The 14,414-nt window shown below is 44.2% G+C and overlaps 1 protein-coding gene across 1 annotated transcript; it reads right to left on the bottom strand.

Annotated features, from left to right (window-relative positions):
- Positions 1–44: 44 nt before the first annotated feature.
- Positions 45–13,493, bottom strand: pitrm1 (pitrilysin metallopeptidase 1). The gene is made up of 27 exons (XM_075482742.1): positions 13,264–13,493; positions 12,722–12,827; positions 11,299–11,405; positions 11,037–11,188; positions 10,839–10,953; positions 10,593–10,689; positions 8,790–8,950; positions 8,541–8,667; positions 8,307–8,395; positions 8,077–8,205; positions 7,805–7,918; positions 7,087–7,183; positions 6,503–6,637; positions 6,216–6,354; positions 5,937–6,053; positions 5,720–5,849; positions 4,521–4,641; positions 4,286–4,362; positions 4,015–4,180; positions 3,767–3,867; positions 3,481–3,601; positions 3,344–3,394; positions 3,121–3,233; positions 2,221–2,346; positions 1,628–1,773; positions 499–601; positions 45–397 (listed from the first exon to the last, which is right to left on the bottom strand). Exons 1-27 carry the CDS (start codon positions 13,308–13,310, stop codon positions 304–306), a joined length of 3,081 nt encoding a protein of 1,026 aa, XP_075338857.1. The 5' UTR covers positions 13,311–13,493; the 3' UTR covers positions 45–303.
- Positions 13,494–14,414: the final 921 nt, after the last annotated feature.

Raw genomic sequence — 14,414 nt, 5'->3', positions numbered from 1 at the left:
AGGAACAAATCTCTGAAAGAGGAGGAAAAAAACAACAAGAAATAGATGATGCCGACGTTTTAATGACAAAAAGCTTTGAACAAAACAGAACTCATCCAGATTTTGTATTCAATATGATAACCTAACAGTTCATTTTCATGATTATAAATACATAACGGAATAAAAAAAGTCATTATCTGAACTACCATCTGAAACACTTTCCTCATCTCTGTACGGTGCGCTTCAGATTCCAAACGTAACAGCTGTGAGTGGGTTTTCAGTACATAGTCTGTTCAACACGAGTGTTTAATTCTTCAAAAAGTATTATTTTAAAACCCACGAAGGGTCTTTCTTGATTGCATCGTTCTCTGGGCCGAGCATGGCGACGCCACATGTCCTCTGACCCACACCGAGGTACCTGCAGGAAACAAAAACACCCGTTTTTTAATGCCTTTTATTCCAATTCTTCTTCGCTGACGCTGTAAAAAGAAACAGAATTCGAGCATTTGACCGTTTTACCTTTCGGCCACGTCCACCAGACTTTTATGGTCGACGGCGAAGAGTCGCTCTCTGTGACTCTGCTTCATCTCGTCCGTGATACCATTGAGAAAGCAGCCGATTCCTGCACCACGAACACATGGAGGATGTAAGATGTGTTAATTATTAACTCTAAAATGACGGAATCACAGATACAACTGAGCGGAAAAAACAAAAAACTCAGAGAAACTCGGCTTCTGAAAAGCAATCCAGATTCATTACATTTAATGCTGCCCAAAGTATATTTTAAATTGGGCTGGGCGAGCTAACTCGTTAATTATTTAACACGATAAATGTTTTATCGCGCATAAGCGCAGGTTTTATCAATTTTATTTTATTATTGTAAAAGTCTGTTGCTCACAGGCTTTTATTTTGTAAAAGTCTGTTGCTGTCTGCTGCGTAACCGGAAAAGAAAGTAATCTGTGGATCCACCAAACATGGAGAAGGGTACGGAACTTTTACTCGGCCATTTTCATTTTAAAGTTCTTCCAGACGGCGGAGTCGACAGAACCAAAGTCATCTGTAAACGTTGCCAAGTTGAATTGTCTTCTCAGCGTAGTAGTTCCAGTCTAAAATATCACTTAAAGGCAAAACACACAACTGATAGCAGCAAGTCATTCAAGGAAACAGACAGTGGAGCGAGGCTTCTACATAAAAACTACAGAAAGATGCTGATGTTAAAAGTGTGTTTGCACAACAAATGTTATGGCACTTTCATTCATATGGCAGCACATTTAAGACAAAACTAAATGCTAAACGTTATACACTACTTTTAAATTCATTTTTGGATTTTACGTACAAATGCAATTAATCGCGATTAATCAGGGAAATCATGTGATTAATTAGATTAAACATTTTAATCGTTGCCCAGCCCTAGTTTTTATTTATTTAACTAGATAAGGTTGGATATCAGCTAAATTTTTTGTAATATTCCAAGAAAACTATAGCTTCCATTTAGAATCCTTGTGGCAGCCAATCCTATAAAACCTCCGTCAGTATAAAACCGTATATAAACAATATAAACAGTATTATTTGTAATATTAAAATAGTATTTCATGTGAATTCAGCTGCTGTTTGGATGCCCTGTTATCCACTCTTTGGGGTGTCTCACCCTTGTTTGCGGGGGCCACAGGTGAGTCAACAGCTGAGAAGACTGACAGTTTGGCTTCGTCGATGTCTTGTTGAGTGAACTGCCCTGATTTCGCCCAGGCGACACCTTTACGAAACGCAGATAACGTCTGCGTTGAGTTTGGATCCCTTTGGGCACAGAGGAGACATAAACTGAGGTCAACACACAATCAGAACACATTGGTTGGTCTGTAAAAATGTAGAAAACTAACTTATTTCCTCAGAACTGTTAGTTTTTTCCCCCCCATTTAGCTGAAAAGTTTTGATCAGGGAGAAAAATATTCAACAGACATTAACTGGAAATGATCCAGTGCAGCTTCAGCTTGTGTTTTATCCACTGAGCCACCAGAGCAGCCCGACAATAAAACCAGCAAAGACTTGCATCTTCCATTTAGATCACCAAATAAATAATCCGCTCCATTTGTACACAGAAGAATCTAAAAACCCGTCAGAACCCGATGCATCATCAGTAGGATTTTACTCTTAAAAGTGTACCTCGAAACATTACAACAACAAACTACACTTCCACTGCAATGATGTCCAAAGGTGAGCCCTTCTCAGTAAACGGTGGCCCACCTGTAAGAGTAAAAGGAGAACAGACCGCCTCCTCCCATCCTGGCTCCGCCCCCATAGGCCCCACCTTTCTCCCGGATCTCGCCATGGAGATATTTCGCCGTCATCATTCTCGCCAAGATGCACAGACTGAAAGACAGAGAGCGGTAACAAGACTGAGGACGTGAAAAGGAACTTAAAGGGATAGTTCCCCTCTTTTGACATGAAGCTGTATGACATGCCATACTAGCAATATCATTTATGAACATTTTCTTACCCCCTGCTGCGTCCTGTGAGCCGAGTTCCGGCCTCGTTTTGGTGTTGACGAAAGTAGTCCGGCTAGTTGGCTGGGATTTAAAAAATAAAGCGTTTTGCTTTTCAAAACAATATGCGTTCAAAAGAGTAATACATTTGTATCACAAAATCGTTCTCCAGGAAAAAGTCAGACCTCACAATCGCTTGGCACTATTTTCTCTCCCTTCGTATCACTGCCTGCTGCCGCCTGCCGACAGCCGCGCCTGTTATGGTGTTTACTGCTCGGAAGCAGGGGACTTCTCGGTCTGCGCAGCAGGCAGTGATACGAAGGGAGAGAAAATAGTGCCAAGCGATTGGGAGGTCTGACTTTTTCCTGCACAAAGATTTTGTGTGGCAAATGTATTACTCTTTTGAACGCATATTGTTTTGAGAAGCAAAACGCTTTATTTTTGTGGCCCCAGCCAACTAGCCGGACTACCTTCGTTAACACCAAAACGAGGCTGGAACTCGGCTCACAGGACGCAGCAGGGGGTAAGAAGATGTTCATAAATGATATTACTAATATGGGATGTCATACAGCTTCATGTCAAAAGAGGCAAACTATCCCTTTAATGTAAGTGTGTTAGGTTAAATAAGGTGAGATACAATGCCGTTACAGAGCTGGATTACCTGGCATAATCCTGGTGGGAGAACGGCACCGTGCGGATACACTCGCTGATGAAGTTGACAGGGAAGGGCATCTGGAAGAAGGTTTTCATCTGGCACGGCTGGAAGTTTGGCTCCTTCAAAGTAAAACAAGCACAAATGGAGACTTTATATAAGATCAAAGATCACTTTTACTCCTTTAAACATGTGCGATGGCACTCTGTGGCAGACCTGCAGATGAACTTACAGTCAGCAGTTTTCTACTTGGACCAGATTCATTCAGAGGGTCGAGTGGCTTCTGGAAGAAAAGATAAAAAAAGAAACATGAAAGTGAGCAAAGGAATCTCATTTCTTTTTCCTACACGAGGCGATATTACAGCTCACCTGAATAATATTTGTTCTTATGGATTTGCGTTCTTTTCTGTTTACAGCCACGTCCTTCATAAACGTCTCCAACTGCGCTGCTGTGTGTGATATCTTCTGTGGAGTTGCATTGATTGCACACCTGTAAGGATATGGATCAGGTGAGATGTGCTGGTTACACACTCTGGAAAAAAGTTCTGCAGTTATACAAACACAAGTAAACAGCCTCAGGACCCAAACGGGCCTCTGCTTGGCTCAAAGAGCATCCCAACTACTGGAGAATTTCAGCCGTGTAGAGCGAACTCGCCTCATGTTGTCTGGGTTGAGAAGGTGTTTCTTGATCCTGGGTAACGTTCGGATGACTTGGCTGAGGTCTGGCATTTCTGCTATCCGCTTCATAAACTTCACCTAATGTTTAAAGAACAGCAACAAACTGAAACATCACCTCTAAAGCTGACAAATGTGCATAAAAATCACTATTGTACAGATTTCTGAAACCAATAAAGCTGATGCTGCAGCAGAATGATGGCTGCACAGACGATAAAGCAAAAGTACCTGTTCCATCCCACCAAAAGTCTCCTGGAGGTCTCCTGCTGGTGTCAGGTGACGGCCCGCCCTGGTCATGGCATACATGTGACCAGAGTAAGAGATCCCATTGGCCAGCTCCTGAGCTGCCATCATCACCAACACTCTCAGGCGCTCTTCATTGTCAAAGTGGGGGCTAAAATGACGAGAAAAGATCAACGTTAGCCATCGTTTCTTTGCAAAAAAACTGAGCCGTGATTGTCTGATCAGAGGGTGCCGGAGGTGACACGGTCAAAAGGACCTGTTGAACAGGTCGCTCCACAGCTGGAACATGTGGGGGAGGTTCCTCTCCAGGCAAGAGGAGAACAGGAGGATGCCCTGAAAAAGGAAGCAAAAATTTGTTTTCAGGATATCTAATTTATTTTCAATTTATTCAGCCACGCAATGAGGAAAAAACCCACAAATTTCCAACTTCCTGCTTTGCATGCCTTTGCCTTTCAGCTCTCATATGAAAGCTACGTTCAGTAAGGACTGACCTGCTCAAATGTGTCCATATGTGTGGAGTCGGGGATGACCTGAGTGGAAACAGACATGCCCCCTGTTCTCAGCTCCATCTGCTGCGCCTGTTGCCTGTAGTCTAGGGTCCCACAGCCCATCCTAATCAACACACACACACAAAACTATTTCACATCTGTTGCACTTTCTTTTGATTGATTGATGTTCTGCAGTCAGTTGAGGTCATGCAGGCCATTCATTTAAACTCTAAGAAGTACCGGACTGCTTTGAGGACGTTGGAAATTACACTTCTGAACCTACAAAAATTAAACTTAGAGGCCCGCGAGGCTCCGCACTCTCTGAGCCCGCGAGGCTCCGAGGCTCCGCACACTCTGAGCCCGCGAGGCTCCGCACACTCTGAGCCCGCGAGGCTCCGCACACTCTGAGCCTCTCTGAGCCCGCGAGGCTCCGCACTCTCTGAGCCCGCGAGGCTCCGCACACTCTTGAGCCCGCGAGGCTCCGCACACTCTGAGCCTCTCTGAGCCCGCGAGGCTCCGCACACTCTTGAGCCCGCGAGGCTCCGCACTCTCTGAGCCCGCGAGGCTCCGCACTCTCTGAGCCCGCGAGGCTCCGCACTCTCTGAGCCCGCGAGGCTCCGCACTCTCTGAGCCCGCGAGGCTCCGCACACTCTGAGCCCGCGAGGCTCCGCACACTCTGAGCCCGCGAGGCTCCGCACACTCTGAGCCCGCGAGGCTCCGCACACTCTGAGCCCGCGAGGCTCCGCACACTCTGAGCCCGCGAGGCTCCGCACACTCTGAGCCTCTCTGAGCCCGCGAGGCTCCGCACTCTCTGAGCCCGCGAGGCTCCGCACTCTCTGAGCCCGCGAGGCTCCGCACTCTCTGAGCCCGCGAGGCTCCGCACACTCTTGAGCCCGCGAGGCTCCGCACACTCTGAGCCTCTCTGAGCCCGCGAGGCTCCGCACACTCTTGAGCCCGCGAGGCTCCGCACTCTCTGAGCCCGCGAGGCTCCGCACTCTCTGAGCCCGCGAGGCTCCGCACTCTCTGAGCCCGCGAGGCTCCGCACTCTCTGAGCCCGCGAGGCTCCGCACTCTCTGAGCCCGCGAGGCTCCGCACTCTCTGAGCCCGCGAGGCTCCGCACTCTCTGAGCACGCGAGGCTCCACACTCTGAGCCTTCTCTGTTCCAGCTCTCCTAATAACGCTGCCCTTCAATGTTGACTCACTTGGTGAGAATGCCGCAGAAGAGCGGGACATAGAGCCTGAGATCCTCTGGCAGGGTGTTGAGGCTGCACATGGCTCGGAAGTAAACCAAACCGTTGGTGGGCTGCTCGCAGTACTGAACCGGCACAGCTCCTTCGAAGGTCAGAAAAAAAGCATCGTCAGACACAGACAGCTCAGCTCTCATCAGACGGTCAGTGAGCAGGAAGAGTTCTGTCGTACCCGCCGTGCTCATGTGAAAAGGAGTGATGGGTATGGTCGGCTCGATGTCGGACACTCTGAGGGCAGGCAGACAGGAGGCGTCCTGCGTTTTACTCTGAGCAGCCAGAAGCTCCAGACCTTTAAATACATGATGGAAGGTTACTAAGCACAAACGCTTAAAAGAAACTTTATTTTCTTCCTTTCTAAACGTACATAAAGCAGGGGGCACACCTGAGAAAAGTTAACACACATGCTGTCCAACCTGACACTGAGTTTCCAGAAAAGTGAAACCGTTGTTACCCTTGTCGTAGATCTCCTTTCTGTCGCTGTCGGACAGACCGTGGATCTTTTCCTCAAGCTTCTTCTCCTCAGCTCGGGCTTGTTTCTCCAGGTAGGCCTCGTCTGGGCTCATAGACAGAGTCAGTCGGTGGGTGTTCTCCTGCGTGGTTGGTGAGTAGCAGAGCAGCACAAAGTACCATTAAACCCTGATAGCGACTCTGCTATGACCTTTCTAACCAGAAATAACGTTAGTGCTGCTGGTTGTCGTTCTCCCTTACAAAGGATGCTGCACGGCAGCTTTTACTTACCCTAAAGTAGTGTTTTACTTTGTCCTGGAGGAAGCGAGGGTTTTCCTCCAGAGCCTGTCTGAATTTGGCAACGTTGTCGCTGATTCGCAGCAGCTCCACAGGGTCGCCATTGTGGTTCCAGGATGAAGCTACATACTAACAAAATATCCAGAAAGCAGCGTCAGAGACGAGAGAATAAAGATGGAGTCAAAAAATGATTAAACAAACAATAACGGCTTCATTTCAATGAGGAATTTCACAGCTTCCCATCTGAACCGCATCAAATACTGATTTAATGCGGTTTCTTCTGGTGAATATCAATACTGGAAAAAGACAAAGGTCTCTAGAAATACAGCGAGACACCCAAAGGGAAGGAAAACAACAAAACTAAGAACAGCTGTTGACAGAAAATCATCTTCCAGGACAATAACTGAGACTGAGTAACTTTCTTAACTTTAGCAGAAATATACAGAGAAGCAGATAAGAAACAAGTTTAGGACTTTGAACTCAGAGAATCCAGCTAACACGCCACCTACGTGCAGGCTTCTGATTGTGTGTATCTGTGAGATCGAACTGAGGGTGAAAGATAAAAAGAGTGAACTCACCGAGGCCAGAGACAGGCCGAAATTTGTGGACTGATGTTTCATCTGAATCTCAATCTTATGAAGGAGAGCCTCGATCCTCTCCTCCTCAAAGCCGTTCCTGTGTTAGGTGACAAGTTACATGCTGCGATTTTTATTCTATTTATTACTGCTGCACACTTCTCTTAATCATGTACCTACGGTGGACAGGCTCCTGTGTTCACTTAGACTAAAAATTCTATTTCCAAATTAGGGTTAAAGAAAAGGGGAAAAAAAGAAAATGATAGATTTAGATGATGCCTGGTAAAAGAATTTAAAGAAATACAATAATTAAAATGATTAGAAACAAGCAACAGTCCAGATAAATTCAAAGATATCGTGCAGATTTCATGCATAGACGTATGAGAAAAGAAATGTTTTTTAACCTGGATTTAAAAATGTCTCCATTTGGTGAAAGTTTAATCTCCACTGGCAGTTTGTTCCACTTGTTTGCAGCATAACAGCTAAATGCTACTTCTCCATGTTTAGTCTGGACTCTGGACTGGACCAGCTGACCTGAGTCCTTGGATCTAAGGTTTATATTATCTGAACAGATCACAGATGTAAACAATCAGCAGGCTTTTAAAATCTATTCTGTGACTGACTGGAAGCCAGAGTAAAGATTTTAAAGCTGCTGTGATGTGTTCAGATCTCTTAGGTCAAAACTTAGGTTAAAACTCTAGCTGCAGATGTTTAAACTCACTCTATGATGTCATCGATAGTTTGGGAGATGATCTGTTTGACCCTCTCAGTGTCCTTCTCGGCCATGCCCTGCAGTCCGATGCTGAACGATGCCTCTTTGGTGCTGCCGTCATATCTGCACGACATTACATAAAAAACAAACATCACCATCAGTATTCTTCAGACGGTAAACTGACACACAAACAGCAGAATTACATGTGCAGCCACTTAGCAAACCCTTAAACTTTCATGCACGACATGGGTTTGTTGTCATTTTGAAGCCCATATACACACCCAACAACGGAGGAGAAGTCACTTCCTATCTTGGGTTCGATGAGAGACTTATAGAAAGGAGAGTTTGGGCCAGAGACCATCAGGGAGGACAGCAGGCTGAGAGTCAATCCTTCAAATGTATCAGTGATGCTAAACGGAGGAACGAAGCAGTCAGTTTTGGGATTCAAAATGAAATTCATCTGTGAATCATATGAGCCACGGAACATGAAATATGACTGATGTGATCTTACTCTCCCAGCAGGTAGCTCACACACAGGGTGTTCTGCTTGGCTGGGTCCGGAGCCAGAGCGTCGGGGCTGCAGGTCACATGGTCCTCCCTCTGGGAAAAAGAATGAAATCCACAGAAAACATCAGAGACATTATTCATTATTCAAAAACGGAAACTGTGAATGCAAATAATCCAGCTGGAAGACGTTTTGCTCTTCATCATACCACCTTAAGATGCTGCAGAATTGCAAACTTACAGGACTGGTCCAGTGTGGTTGGGATGGGACTTCTGTGTTTGGATCGATGCGCTCAAACTTGGACAGAGCTTCCTCTTGGATCTGCTTCAGATGATTCTCCAGAGGCAAGTCTCCATAAGTGAAGAACCTGGCAGTTCAAAAACAAAGGTTTCAAAACATGCAACTCCACTTTTAAGGTCCCACTTCTCATTCACCTGCAGCATTTTCCTCAAACCCAAATTCATCGACGACGTGTCTGCGTCTCATCACCTGGCGTTGCTGGGATGGTAGTGTGTGGCGTGGAAGCGTTTCAGCTCCTCCCAGGTCAGGTCTGGGATGGCCAGAGGTTCCCCTCCCGACACCACGGAGTAGGTGTGATCCGGGAACAGTTTGTTCTGTACGTGTTGGGCATACACACGCTCGTTGTCCGACTGTAAAAAAAGAAAAGAACATGCTTAAAAATATGATGCAGAACGTAATCCCCTCTGGAGTTTTGGTTTGGATTAAAAACATTATCGATTTCATTATTGAACTTAAATGTTAATCTTTAAAAACACTTTAAAAAGGGATAGTTCGCCTCTTTTGACATGAAGCTGTATGACATCCCATATCAGCAACATCATTTATGAACATTTTCTTACCCCCTGCTGCGTCCTGTGAGCAGAGTTCCAGCCTCGTTTTGGTGTTGATGAAGGTAGTCCGGCTAGTTGGCTGGGGCTTAAAAAATAAAGCGTTTTGCTTCTCAAAACAATATGCGTTCAACAGAGTAATACATTTGCATCACAAAATCGTTCTCCAGGAAAAAGTCAGACCTCACAATCGCTTGGCCCTATTTTCTCTCTCTTGGTATCACTGCCTGCTGCCGCCTGCCGACAGCCGCGCCTGTTACGGTGTTTGCTGCTCGGTCTGCACTTCGGTCTGCACGGTCTACACAGCAGGCAGTGATACAAAGGGAGAGAAAATAGTGCCAAGCGATTGTGAGGTCTGACTTTTTCCTGGAGAACGATTTTGTGATGCAAATATATTACTCTGTTGAACGCATATTGTTTTGAGAAGCAAAACGCTTTATTTTTGTGGCCCCAGCCAACTAGCCGGACTACCTTTGTCAACACCAAAACGAGGCCGGAACTCTGCTCACAGGACGCAGCAGGGGGTAAGAAGATGTTCATAAATTATGTTGTTAATATGGGATGTCATACAATTTCATGTCAAAAGAAGCGAACTATCCCTTTAACTGTGTGGGAAAGACTAAAAGTCAAAGAGATTTAAGCACAATACTGCGGCTGAAAGTCTGTGCCGATACAACAGATCCTGTTAAGATCTTAGACTTTATAAACTAACACACACATATCCTGGGTTGGTCGTTATCTCGTTGTACATAAATTTTTTATCTCCATAAACAGACACATTTGCTGAGTATTTTTGAGAGTTGCTACAGAATTGTTAACCTGACTCACGTCATCTGGCTGCGTTCACCAACTACACGTGGGGGCGTTCCCTTTCCTCACTCAACCATCTGAGGAGCCTGGGAGTCATATGTGTTTCGTCCAATTAGAAATAATCAGAGCCAATCATTAATCGCTGGGTGGGACTTTGGATGAATGGGCGGCGTTATGGCCGGCCATTCATGCTCCAAAGGGCGGGAGTCAGGTAAGCTCTGAGCCACGTCACGGGTTGAGTCATTGGGAGTGGCTGCAGTGGCGTGTCAGTCAAGATGACGGACAGATTCTTCATCCAATCACATGCACCAGTTTTAGAAAAAATAGCCCCATTTGAAATCATGTCGGTTGTGGGCTCGTCCCAGATGGTATGCGAATACCAGAGGGTGGGAGTCAGGTAACAGAGTTGTAGCTTCATTTTACAATTTAATCTAGAAATCTGCAAGTGGCCCACACAGGTATTCTGTTTTTCAATGTTGTATCATGTTAGTGTAAAATTATAAGAAAAAAGTTGTTTGCTTTACATAAAAGCTTCGACTCGTTGGTAATCCAGACTCACTTAAACTATTCAAGTGAAAACGCACAATACTGTCTGCCGAGTAAAACATTTAGAAGCGAGGACGCATCGACTTACAAATGCTCCCTTCATTTCATTAAACACCACTCCTTTAAACACCAGCGGGGAGTCAGCATTTGTGGGATCTTCATTCTCCAATCTCCACCCTTCCTGCCTGAAAAGTTAAAGCACACATACTTCAATAAGGTACCCTTGTTTTTCTTTAATCATTCTGACAGAGAAGCGGAACAGGCTGAGCCAAGATCACAGCACCTTAACCTAAACATTTGGGTTTTAAACGTTCGTGGCTGCAGCTAAACTCACCAGAAGTCTTGCTCTCGTAAACAAGGGAAGAAAACAGCGTCGAGATAGACCGACAGAAGATTCTGGAAGTCCTTTCCGTTTTGGGTGGAGAATGGATACATGGTGTAGTCACTGGCTGTTAATACAGAGCGTTTTATATGTGACAATCAAGCATTTTGAGAATGTGCTGCATGTTAACACCAATTTACAATGTATTACCTGTGAAGGCATTCATGAAAGTGGACAGGGACCTGTTCAGCATCTTGAAGAAGGGGTCCCTGCAGGGATACTTCTTAGACCCGCAGAGTACTGTATGCTCCAGGATGTGGGGAACACCTGTGCTGTCCATGGGTGTCGTCCTCAACTGCACGCTGAAGTACATAAAAGTACAAGTGAGAGTCTCTGCTTCCATGTACATGGCTGTGCAGTGACTTGGATATACATATAAATAGATATACCACTAAAACACATTCTAACTGACCTGAAGAGGTTGTTGGAGTCATCTCTGGCTGCATGCAGGTACTGAGCTCCAGTTTTATCATGGGTCAACTTTACTGCTGTGAGAAACAAATCTGGCACCGCTACAACCTGAGGATGGACAGAAAATTTGTATTTAACATAAATATAGTCATACGGTTTGTTTTAAAGTAGCACAGCACATCTCATTAAATTCTAATCCAGTGGACTGATTTCTCCTTGGGTTTACAATCTATCCATGAATAAGAATATTTTGTTTGTAAGGATGTGTTTTAATGAGCTGCAGGAAGCTGAGTGAAGCTGACACCCCACCCACGTGAAAAATTCAAGCAAATAGATTGATCGGTTAGTGCTCCGTTTGTGCTGGTTTGTGCCGTTAAAATTTTCGTTTGTGCTGCTTTGGTTTCTGAGATATTAAAGATTATTTTTTAGGTCATCCAAAGGTCACCATCCCCCCATATTACTCCAAAACAAACCAGAGTGGTCTACTTTTTTAGTGCTCCGTTTGTGCTGGTTTGTGCCGTTAAAGTGATACTCCGGAGTAGATTCAACCTGGGGTCATTTGAACCGTGATATCCAGCCAAGTAGCCCACCCGCAGTTTTTTCGATATTGGCTGAACATCAGCTGAGTTACTGAGTTATCCCGAATAGCTTCGTACAAGGGTTAATGGATCCTGGCAGTATCTCCAAAATTACCACACTAAAATCACATGCCATGACACCAAACTTCTACAGTAGTACAAATATGGTCTGTACTCACAAAGCGATGCATTTGGAAGTTTGAAAATAGTCCAGGAGTTTATTATTATCAACACAAGCCTGATAGCTTCTCTGCAGCTAAAGCTGCGTCGACGTCACTTCAGGGAGCTGGGAGCTTCAAAGTAAGATGAGGGTTGATCTACTACTGTAGACAACAAAGTATATGCTATATTCTACATGTTTTTTTATGAATTTTTTATGTTGTAGAGTTGTGAAATTATTTTATCAATGGAGAAATTGAGCAGCCTGTTTTGGAGCAAGATGGGGGGATGGTGACCTTTGGATGACCTAAAAAATAATCTTTAATATCTCAGAAACCAAAGCAGCACAAACGAAAATTTTAACGGCACAAACGGAGCACTAACCGATCAATCTATTTGCTTGAATTTTTCACGTGGGTGGGGTGTCAGCTTCACTCAGCTGCTGCAGGACACCGATCCACATTCTGGGAGCCAGAACAACACACAGTTGCACAGTTGGGGGTCTAGTGGAGATATGATGCTGTCAAAGTTCACAGATGTGTTTTAGAGACAGACTTTGGAAGATAAAGACGATCATTTTTAACTGAATCCCATATCTGATCGGTAGAGTGGCTCGGAAACAGGGGTTATACAAGTGAGGTGTGTGTTGGTACAACATCCTTTTACCCCAACATAAGCTGCACCTACCTCTCTGACTGTGAAGCCGTGGATTTTCTGCCCTGCTTGGTACTGAAGGGCCTTCTCTTTTGCTGAAGTGCTCCTCTGCCTCCACGCCTGCTGCTGTCCATTGAAACTAGAAGAGCAAAGAAGTCAAATGTGCATTACATTTTTCTTCCACTACAGACTTCTATGAAACTATACGTACCTGAGGTGGGGGGTTATCCCATTTTAAAACCAATTATTAGTATTGACATGCATTAAAAAGTATTTATTTCACGGACAGGTTATAAGACCTAACCCTCCGTGACATAAAAATAAAACAAAATCTTCCCACAGAAACATTATCTTACTCAAAAGCGACGTAGTCTTTCGTTACATTAGCTGTTTAATCACTTTAACTAACGTTTCAGCTTAATTTAGAATCAGTCAAACCACATATTTATAACAGAACCATATCTAACCACATATTTCACAATAAAGTAACACCGTCTACAACGTCGTCAGAATACACGAACAGCCTTTTATTTGGCTAGCAACATCCTAAGCGTCCCGTTAGCTAACTAACTTACCGTACATATCGAAGTTTCTGAAGCACCGCTCTCGTTTGCCGAAACATGATTTTATTTTTTCGTTATTGCTAAATTGAGCTACTTCTGTTTTAAGTTTGTTCGGATATAAAACCGCAAGATTTTACCATACTCTAATCATATATGTTTTCTTTCGGTCCAACATCCTCCCCGCTTGTGTCCTCTCATGCCGTGTTGTGTAGCTGACATATGGGTGAAACGTGCATGCAACAATGGCGGAGACACCTGCGCTTATCGTCGATCTTACAGTCATACACAACTGATTTTACCTTATCCAACCACTGTGAAACTCTGCTAATACAGATTCAGCTATTTTAGCTCCCACAAGCGGAACATCTGCGTCCAAGCGTTCATGTTTCTGATTGGCTAAATAGTGAAGAAGTCGCCATATGATTGGCTGAGAAACTTCCCCATAGCGACGGTTACCAAACGATGACTGGAGTTTTGAAGGGCAGTAATACTGAAATGCATGTGAAAAGAAATTCACGCAGTTCTCGAAACACTTTGGTTTGATTACACCTTAAAAAATAACATGAATCTATTTTTCCTCGTCATATATTTTAGTCATTAATACCAGTGTAAATATATATATATATATATATATATATATATATATATATATATATATATTCTAAATTGAGCTACTTCTGTTTTAAGTTTGTTCGGATATAAAACCGCAAGATTTTACCATACTCTAATCATATTTGTTTTCTTTAGGTCTAACATTCCCCCGTTCGTGTCCTCTAATGCCGTGTTGTGTTGCTGACATATGGGTGAAACGTGCATGCAACAATGGCGGAGACACCTGCGCTTATCGTCGATCTTACAGTCATACACAACCGATTTTACCTTATCCAACCATTATGAAACTCTGCTAATATAGATTCAGCTATTTTAGCTCCCACAAGCGGAACATCTGCGTCCAAGCGTTCATGTTTCTGATTGGCTAAATAGTGAAGAAGTCGCCATATGATTGGCTGAGAAACTTCCCCATAGCGACGGTTACCAAACGATGACTGGAGTTTTGAAGGGCAGTAATACTGAAATGCATGTGAAAAGAAATTCACGCAGTTCTCGAAACACTTTGGTTTGATTACACCTTAAAAAATAACATGAATCTATTTTTCCTCGTC

Source organism: Odontesthes bonariensis, chromosome 14 (assembly GCF_027942865.1).
Source record: "Odontesthes bonariensis isolate fOdoBon6 chromosome 14, fOdoBon6.hap1, whole genome shotgun sequence".
NCBI classification, from domain to species: Eukaryota; Metazoa; Chordata; class Actinopteri; order Atheriniformes; family Atherinopsidae; genus Odontesthes; species Odontesthes bonariensis.
Note: the sequence above shows the minus strand (reverse complement) of the source record. Positions and strands in the feature narration are given on the sequence as shown.

What these genes read in the sequence shown, in the direction of transcription:
- pitrm1 (XM_075482742.1), bottom strand. Translation starts at nt 13,310, where the DNA reads ATGTTTCGGCAAACGAGAGCGGTGCTTCAGAAACTTCGATATGTACG. An exon ending in GACTCCAACAACCTCTTCAG is followed by an intron (nt 11,189 to 11,298) that starts GTCAGTTAGAAT and finishes TATGTACTTCAG; the next exon opens with CGTGCAGTTGAGGACGACAC. An exon ending in TTCTCCTTTTACTCTTACAG is followed by an intron (nt 1,774 to 2,220) that starts GTGGGCCACCGT and finishes CTGTGCCCAAAG; the next exon opens with GGATCCAAACTCAACGCAGA.